At 47.2% G+C, this 9994-nt stretch overlaps 1 protein-coding gene across 1 annotated transcript; it reads right to left on the reverse strand.

Moving 5' to 3' along the window:
• Positions 1–1707: 1707 nt before the first annotated feature.
• LOC148861365 (uncharacterized) lies at positions 1708–2058 on the reverse strand. Its single transcript, XM_088985035.1, has one exon. The coding sequence runs from the start codon at positions 2056–2058 to the stop codon at positions 1708–1710; it is 351 nt and encodes a 116-aa protein (XP_088841161.1).
• Between the last annotated feature and the right edge of the window lie 7936 nt (positions 2059–9994).

A 9994-nucleotide genomic window follows, 5' to 3' on the forward strand; every position in this document is an offset into this window, starting at 1 on the left:
GTAATTTTCCTATTTGTGATAAGTTGAAAACTGCTTTTTGTAAGAGAAAAAGAGATGGCATCTCCACCCCACAACACATCCCCGTCGTGTATTGGGAACGTCTCCCAATGATGTACCAGAACCGATGATGTCTTCATCGGGAGATGCTCTCAATACACGGCAGGGATGTGTTGTGGGGTGTTGTGGGGAGGGACGTTGTGGGGCGGAGATGTGAACTCAAAGAAAAAACTATTTTCTAAAATATGTGCTTTTGATGTAATTGATCAATCAAACCCCATTAGATTTAATCTATAATGAGATTAAGATTCAACATAATGCCCATCCCTATACCCATCCCAAAGTTAAGCCTGAACTGTCCAACTTGGGTTTAGCCTGCACTGAAATTTGGTTCATTTGAATTGGGCTAAGCTTATGTTGGGTTTAGGTTGGTCAATCAGCTCACTTTGAAATTTGACATATATGTGCATATACATATATGCAAATTTGTATATACATAGGCACATATGTATCTATATATGTATGCATATATGAATGTGTATAAGAGGGCCAGGCTTGGATTGGGCTTAGGTACATATAAAATTTGCATTTGCATTTGTATTAAGGTTTTGCACTCTACACATTTGCATTTGTATCCTTCCAAACTGGGCTTAGGTACATATTTACATTTGCACACTTCCCAAATGGAGCCAAGCCTTCAACCAAAAGGCTCAACTTGAGGACCAAAAGTCCAAGCATAGACTGTAAAATTGTGAATTGATGAATACACATCTGCGTCCCACATATGGCCCCCCACAGCACATCCCATCCATGTATTGAGAGTATCTCCTAATCGCAAGTACAGTACTATGGTAGACGTATACAGGTTGGGAATTGGGATGTACTATAGGGCATTAGCGGGAGAGACGACATCTGCTCTTGCAGGCACATCTCACCATGCATTGGGAACATCTCCTGTACTTATACATTATTATTCATGGGAGATATTCTCAATGCAGGGTGAGATGTGCCTGTGAGGTTGGTGCGTTGTGTGAGGAGCAGATCACAATTCCTAGTGGTAGTGGGGCGTATGTGTGAACTCCAGATTGAGCTGCCCAAGTTGCACATCTAGATACGAATTTTGCCAGGTGGCAAGATCTTCCAGACGTCCCTAGTCCCTATCTTTACGGTTAAGGCTCAGTTGGGAAAAGCACAAATTGCACGTATTTCTAAACTGAGCGAACCTGAAATGCGGAATTCCGCATTTGCCTTGTATAATCTCGAAAATGGATTATAAAAGAACAACAGAGGAGATAAAATTGGGGGAAAAAACTGTTTATCGATATAAATTAAAGAAGAGCCACACGCAAATTTCTCAAAGGTAATCGCCTTCTTCCTAGCATTGTTCATACATGGACTAATCTGAGTCCAAAAAATTTCAATTTACTAACAGATGTTCTCCTGTTAACAAATAAATAATGACGAACGCATTCTCAAGACTCAACCCAGAACGAACGACACATTCTCAGACGAAGAATTTTAGAAACAAAAAGAAGAAAACAAAAAAATAAATACAAAAGGTCAAGGAAAAAAAGGGTTTTCAATTGACAAGAAAACGAAAAAAAAAGGAACACCAAAGAGTGTCCCGTCACGCAAAAGAAAGCCTTCTACGGTTCTACCTTTTCGTTTTTTGTTATTTCTCTCGTCTTCTGCCACTTTTCCTGTATCTATCTAGCCATGGACGATATCAGAGCACATGTTCTTGATCCAACGAAGCCCCCTCCTCAAAGACTCCTTGACCTTCCCTTCGACAGCGTAGCCCTTGTACTTGGCGACCCGCTTTCGTCTCTTCAGCTCAGCATCATAAAAGCTCAACGATTTCGTTGCAGGTGTGCTTCTATTCACATTATAATTATTATTATCATTAGTGGTGGTGGCGGATGGTGGTGGTGGGGGTGGTGATGGATCGGACGACTGAGGCTGAGACACGTATACCTGGTTCTGACTGTAGACATTGCCCTTCACGATCTCGATCTTCCGGTCGCTCCCGTGTGGCCGGTAAGTCGACCGGAAGCCTTCCATCCCCACCGGCGAACGGAAGAATGTAATGACGAAGAGAAGTCGGCCAAGTTTCAGGTTAAAAGACTAGGGTTTTTATTATTACGAAGGAGAGGAGGGAGACTAGTACAGTAGTCCTGCGATCTGATATTGTTTTGGGGTTGGGGGGTTTGATTTGAAGAGGATACATCGGAAGCTAAAGAAGGCGAAGGGAGAAATTTCAGATGTAACAATAATTAGACTTTCCATTTTGCGTGCATGGAATTGGACGTCGGACGAGGGACGACCCTCGAAAGTCGAAATTCCCCTCTCTCTCCGAATTTCTAGGTTTTTCAAACTTGTACCGAAATTCAGGCAAGTTTACGGTGTATTGGCTTTGACTTTCTGTCGGGAGCGTATTGACCGTTCAGTTGTCTCCGATATTACATCTCAATCTGATTTGATGAGATCAACCGTCTGATCATATTGGAATCACCTGATGGAAAGAGTCTCCGAATAAAGTAAAGTTCACCAGATTGGTATCCACGTGGATCTGATCCTATGAAATCATACGGTCATGATGAAGCCAGCATGTGGAATGGATATTGATGTAAGGTGATTTGGCCCGACTTAATAATAGAGGGACATGTGGACACGACCTAAACAACAGAAAGATAGTTCATCCCGATATATCCAAGTCTGAAACGGATCCAGCTCGAATAACCGAACCACCTCGGGACAAGTCCACTTCTAAGGCGAATCCACCTCGGGACAAGTTCACTTCGGGGCACGATTACGTCAAGATCACTTCAGTTATCAGGCACCTAGGCGTTCGGGTACTATTGATCGACCTCCACTTGGTGACCCCGAAGATTTCATCACTAGATTCCCCGTTTCACAGGATCATGCCTCGTAATAGCTGGCCTTATCTCCTCCGATCGATTTTGACGGCAGTGATATGCCTTATCGGCTGGTGTCGTTATCTCCTATCAATTCGGTAACGGGCCTCACCACGGCAAGAATCCCGGAACCACTCCGAAATACCCGCGAGGACTCCAGTATATAAAGACCCCAACCCTTCAGGGGCAGAGGTACGCGCAACTATTGCTTATTAGCTCTCTTGCATTTTAATTGCTCTCAGCTTGCACATTACTGACTTAAGCATCGGAGCAACCTCGTCGGGTAAGCACCCTTGGGTTCTCTGATTCTCTCTGTGCAGGTCTCCACATCCATCATCTATTGGAAGCCAAGTCACATCCAGCTAGGAGCAGTCAGATTGCGCACCATCATTTGGCACCATCTGTGGGAACACACTTCGAAAAGCCGTTTTCCACCAAGCATCCTAAATTCATCTTCAATGGCATCTTCTAGCAATGCCGGAAAAAACGTCGACACGAACACCTCCAGGGGACAACTTCAGGTCCCAACTGTCTGTATCGGACAATTCACTATACCTCTCTCTATGGACGGGATCCCCACTCTCAATGTGTCTCAAGTTTTTGCACCGGTGAATGCCCCATTCCCCCGGCAGTCGGACCTTCTGTCATCCCCCCAGCAGTCGAACAGAATCAATTGGACGACCTGGTGCACTGCATGCGGGCCATGTAAGCCCAAATGCAACAGGTCCAGTAGTTTCAACTGTATCAGCAGCAAGTACTGCACCACGTCTATCAGCAGCAGTACCACCAGCAGTTTCCCCCACTACTGTAGAATCAGCAGACTCAGCAGCCGGTTCCACCTCGGCATCTGGCCACACAGCAAGTTAAGCATCGCCGCCAGAGCGAGCGCCCTCCTCGCTGGGGAGAGACCTCCCAAGTCCAGAACCCTCACGGGAGCCAGGTCTCATCCCACGGCAGGAGGGAGAGACAGGTTACTCCTCCTGCCTCCCAACAGGTGAACACGTCGGGAGATACCTAGCCTACCAAGGTCGTATCACCTTGGCCCTCCCAGTTTGAAGTTCCTTTGGCAGAAAACCGATTCGGGGTTCTGGCTGCAGATTCCAGACTAGGCCCCTCAGTTCACAGTAGCCGCCGCCAACAGTCTGAGTAGCTCCCTACAAGAACAGTGCTTGATAACACTGAAGCCAGTAGCACTAACGCTGAGCCAGTGAAGAAGCAACAGAAGCGGCGTCACAACGGTCGCCGAGCTGCAGCCCAAAGCCAGCCCAACCAGCCCAAAGGAAAGGAAGAAGCGAGCTCAAGAACAGTGAAGACTGCTCCACTCCTCTCTGTTCCATCTCCCCTATCTCCCGAGCTCCTGGCAGTTCCAATGCCCAAGGACTTCAAAGTACCTCCCCTAGACAAGTATGACAGGTCATTCAATCCAAATGATCACGTAGATTCATTTCAGTCGTAGATGCACCTAGCCGGGGCGGATGAACCCTGCATGTGTGTGGCTTTCTCCACCACCTTTAAAGGAGTAGCTCGCACGTGGTATAGAAACCTTACACCCGGGACAATTAAGAGTTGGGCGCAGTTCGTGCAGATTTTTAACTCGCACTTCATCACAAGCAAGAGGTGCCCAAGGTCCCAGGAAAGCCTGATCAGCATAGTCCAGAGGGAGGGATAATCTATCCGATGTTATTGAGTTCCTCAAGCTCGTCGACCAATTCATAGGAACAGAGGAAGAGATGAACCAGAAGAGCAAGAATCTGCCAGATAAGAGGAAAAGATAAGGTGAGACCTCAACTAACGGGGACAACAAGAGGAAGAAGGATGAGCCAGCTCGAGGAGGAGGAAAACCGGATCAGCCTTTCCGAGCTCCTCCATTTGAAAGAACAAACTACACGCCCTTGAACACGAAGCGAGTAGAAATCCTCTTGGCAATCAAGGATGCTTCTTACGTGAAGTGGCCACCTTGGATGAGAGGAGATCCGAACACTAGGAGTAGAAATGTATATTGCCAATTCCACAGAGATCACGGTCATAGCACCGAAAATTGTAAGAACCTCCGCGATGAGATAGAAGAACTCATCCGTTGCAGATATTTGAAAAACTTTGTATTAAATGATAATAAGAATAAAACAGGTCGGCAGGGAGAGAAAAGTAGAGATGCTCCCGAGTCCAGCAATAGACAGAACGAGCAGTCGTAGAGACAGCTGCCCGAAGAGAGGTCAGTTCGAAGAGTAATACAAATGATCACCGGCGGATCGATTGTTGTGGGCTGCACTTCAGCCATGATGAAGACCTCAGCTCGTGAAATAAAAGAGAAGAACAGAATCCTTCGAAGCGGCCAAGGTTAGAAGAACTCATTTTCTTCACCGAAGATGACGCGCACGGAGTTCAATACCCCTATGATGACGTGCTCGTCATAAGGATAAGAATTAAAGATTTCGAGGTGAAGTGCGTCCTGGTCAACTTAGGCAGCTTGGCGGACATACTCTTCAAAGATGCATTCGACAAGTTGCAGCTCCAGGATAGCGACATCAAGCCCGTGAACACTCCCTTGGTAGGATTCAGCGGAGAGGAAGTTAGGCCCCTGGGAAGAGTTACAGTACCTGTGGAGGTCAGTACCTGGCCTAGCATAGCGAGATTCGACCACACTTTCCTAGTGGTCGCTACTCCCTCCCCGTACAATGCCATAATAGGTCAGCCTATCACCCACGCTCTTCGTGCAGTGGTGTCCACTTACTATATGGCCATGAAATTCCCCATGGACTTCAGAGTAGGGGTAGCGTGAGGCGACCAGCTCGAGTCTCACAAATGCTATGTCGCCGCCCTCAAAGGGAAAGCCAAGGCAACAGACGATCTCGAGTTAAAGTGACCTACAGAGTACCATGAGGAGCGAGCTTCACCAATAGAGGAGACAGTCTCTATACCCATTTTAGCAGAAGACCTAGCCAAGACACTCCAAATCGGCGCATCGATTGAGGAGCCTCTACGTTCTCAACTGGTAAGCTTCTTACTTCAAAACTTAAATGTTTTTGCATGGTCCGCGGTAGAGATGCCAGGCATAGACCCTAGAATAATCACTCACAAACTGAACATTGATCCTGTAGTTAGGCCCGTTAGACAGAAGAAACGCAACCTAGCCCTGGAGCGTTGGAGAGCAGTCGACGAGGAAGTCGGGAAGCTTCTCGCAGTCAATTTCATCAGGGAGGTCCATTACCCAAGTTGGGTGGCTAGCCCCGTTCTGGTGAAAAAGGCCAACGGTAAGTGGCACATGTGCGTTGACTATAGTGACATAAATCGAGTTTGCTCGAAGGACTGTTTCTCACTTCCCAAAATCGACCGTTTGTTGGATGCAACCTCAGGGCACGAGTTGCTGAGCTTCCTGGATGCTTATTCGGGCTACAACCAGATCAGGATGGACCCTACTGATGAGGAAAAAATGGCCTTCATAACCAAGCTAGGCATGTACTGCTACAAGGTCATGCCCTTTGGACTGAAAATGTCGGGGCAACATTTCAGAGACTTGTAAACCGACTGTTTGAGCCGCTAATCGATGAAAAAGTAGTGTGTTATGTAGACGCCATGGTCCTCAAAACTCAATTTTCAAATAATTTAATAAAAGACTTACATTCTGTTTTCGAAATTCTACGCAAATTTAATATGAAATTAAACCCTAACAAGTACATCTTCGGTGTCACCTCCGGTAAATTCCTGGGTTACATCGTTAACCGACGTGGTATCAAGGCCAATCCCGACAAAATCAAGGCCATCTTAAATATGAGTCCGCCCTATAATTTGAAGGAGGTCCAGAGGTTGAACGGTCGTATAGCCGCTCTGAGCCACTTCATGTCTAAATTGGCAAATCGTTGCCTACCTTTTTTCAAGGCGATTAAAAGAAGCAAAGACTTTGAGTAGACCGAAGAGTGCCAGCTCGCCTTCGACGAGCTCAAAAGGTATCTGACTAGTATCCTGGTTCTAACCCGACCCAAAGAAGGAGATATTTTGAAGTTGTACCTCTTTGCGAGTGATGAGGTGGTCAGCTCGGTATTGATAAAAGAAGTAGATCGGGTTCAACCACCCATCTACTACGTTACTAAAGTTTTGCAGGACGTAGAGACGAGATATCTTGAAATCAAAAAGTTGGCATACACGCTAGTCACCGCAGCTCGGAAGCTTCGACCGTACTTCCAAGTTCATACCATCGTCGTCCTCACCAACAGGCCCCTGAGGAAAGTTTTACTCAAGCCTGAGGTCTCTGGAAGATTGACAAAGTGGACCATTGAACTCAGCAAGTACGACATCTGGTATGACCCCCGGACAACAATCAAGGCCCAAAACCTTATCTGACTTCGTTGCGGAATGTACCTTCAGCACTGCGGTTTCTGAACTAATTGAGCTAGAGCACAGAGGAGAAGCTTCCACCAGTGCGGCACCTCTCCCGATCAGAGCGACACCAACCTGGGAGGAGGAGCCCTAGATCCTCCATGTTGGCAGCTTGTCAAATCAGCAAGGTAGCGGAGTTGGTATCACTCTGTATGGGCCAAGCGGGGTGAAGCTAGAGTATGTGCTTCGCTTCGAGTTCATCATGTCCAACAATGAGGCGAAGTACGAGGCATTGATAGCCGGGCTTGCCCTAGAAAATGAAGTAAGAGCCAGGCATATCGTCATCTGTAGTGGCTCCCAGCTCGTGGTCAACCAGGTCACTGGCTAGTACGAAGCTCGCAAGCCAACCATGGTCGCCTATCTTGCCAAAGTCAGAGAGGCTCTGCGCGATTTCCAGTCGTACTTCATTAGACAAATCCTGAGATCCAAGAACGTTGAGGCCGATGCCTTGTCCCGGTTAGCCAGTACAAGCGACAACACCATGAGGATAGTGTAATAGAGAATCTGCCTCGGCCAAGCATTCTCGAGGGGGCAAAAGAGGTCGCTCCTATTGCACAAGCAGAGCCGAGCTGGATTGATCCGCTCGCGAGCTACCTGCTTCACAGGACCCTCCTTGCAGATCGTAATGTAGCGAGAAGAGTAGAGCAACAAGCGGCCAAATACATCATAATAGCCGGACAGTTGTACCAAAGATCCTACACGCTCACCTATCTGTGCTACCTACGACCCTCAGAAGCTGAGCTTGTTCTCCGCGACACTCATGAAGGTCTATGCGGCGAACACTTGGGGGGTAGGGCTCTCACCAAGAAAGTGCTACGATAAGGTTACTACTGGCCAACGATGAAGGCGGATGCGCTCAAGCTCGTTAAAAGATGTGACAAGAGTCAAAGGTATGTCAATGTCCACCACCAGCCTACTACTGACCTGAAGTATCTCACTAGCCCATGGCCCTTCACATAGTGGGGAATCAACATCCTTGGACCATTCCTGCCAGTGACAGGATAGAGGAGATTCTTAGTAGTAGCAGTAGACTACTTCACAAAGTGGCTGGAGGTCGAACCTCTTGCAACGATCACAGCACGAAGCATCCAAAACTTTTTCTGGAGAAGCATAGTGTGTCACTTCGGACTCCCCCGAGTACTTATCTCTGACAATGGCAAACAATTTGAAGATATTAAGTTTCAAAGTTGGTGCAGTCAAATGGGGATACATCAGAATTTCACCTCGATGGCACACCCCCAAGCCAATGGTCAAACTGAAGTCATGAACAGGGCCATCCTCCATGGACTAAAAGCATGCCTATCCCGAGCTAAAGGTCTATGGGTAGACGAGCTGTCTAGCGTATTGTGGGCTTATCGAACCACTGTGAAGACCACCATGGGTGAAACGCCCTTCAACCTCACTTACGGCACGGAGGCAGTGATCCCAGCTGAGATAGAGGTGCCTACGTTACGCCTGGAAGCATACGACGAAGAGGCAAATGATGACAAGCTACACACCAACCTCGACCTAGTTGAAGGGGTACGGGACCTCGCATACATCTAGATTGCGGCCTACCAACAGAGAGTGGCTCGGTACTATAATGCTAGAGTCAATAAGCAGAACTTCCACATTGGAGACCTGGTACTTCGTAAAGTCATGGTTTCTGAGCCCGTTGTTGGTAAGCTTGGACCGAATTGGGAAGGCCCCTACCTTGTAAAGCGGGTCCTCGGGAAGGTACGTACAAGCTCAAAACCCTAGAAGGGAAACAGGTGCTCCGGGCGTGGAACACCAGCAACCTAAAGTGATACTATCTATAATCGCCTAACTGGAGAGCAGACCATAACTCACTCCCAGAAGTATAAGGACTAAAAGTGTCAAGCTGCTAAAAGACCTCGGCATTGTATAAGCCTCGGTCGCCTCTTCGGCATGGGTAGAATCAAGAAGGGTGGACAACAAGTCACCCCCAAGGCCTAAGAGCTAAGGTACCCAATAGACGAACTCGTCATTATATAAGTCCAAGTCACCTCCTCAGCATGGGTGCCCAAAACCCAGTCGCCTCTTTGGCATGGGCATTTAAGTCCTAGTTGCCTCTTCGGCATAGGCAAAATACCTCTAAATGCCTAAGGCATAGACAGCTCGGGTGTAAGCCCTACGATGTCTAGCCCACTTCGACATATAAAAATAGATTGGACCCATTATGGACAACCGACATTCAAATGAGTAGCACGCACGCGAGTTACTCCTACTAGTAGCCTAGGCAAACAGTTCAGGGTAATCTACCCATAGAAAATTTGTATGGTTGGTTATCCTTACTTATTGTCCAGCTCGGTAGCTTGGCAATTTGGGTAAGTGATTGTAAGTTACTCACACTTAGAATATTTTTACGCAGAGATTAGTCAAAAAGATTTATTTCATTGACAAAGTGATTGTAAGTACAGAAGACATCATTTGTGACCCAAGCTCAATAGCTTCGGGGTGTACATTCATGATTAAAAAAAACACATAAAAGAAGAGAAGATTCTTAAGCAAGAGGACTGCCAGCCACGTCTGGGGGGTCCAGTACTTCGACCTCGTCATCACTTTCCTCCTCTGATGAGTCGGGATCCTCGTTTGCCGCATTTGCCACCTCTGGAGCCAAGCCCGCCATTGTGATGGTACCAAGGTTGAGATCAGGGAACTTCTGTCGGACCAAATATCTGCATAGTTTGAACCCGGAGTAGTAGAAG

The sequence above is a fragment of the Nelumbo lutea genome, chromosome 4, assembly GCF_056320005.1.
Source record: "Nelumbo lutea isolate HS-2025 chromosome 4, American lotus-T2T, whole genome shotgun sequence".
In the NCBI taxonomy this organism is placed as follows: Eukaryota; Viridiplantae; Streptophyta; class Magnoliopsida; order Proteales; family Nelumbonaceae; genus Nelumbo; species Nelumbo lutea.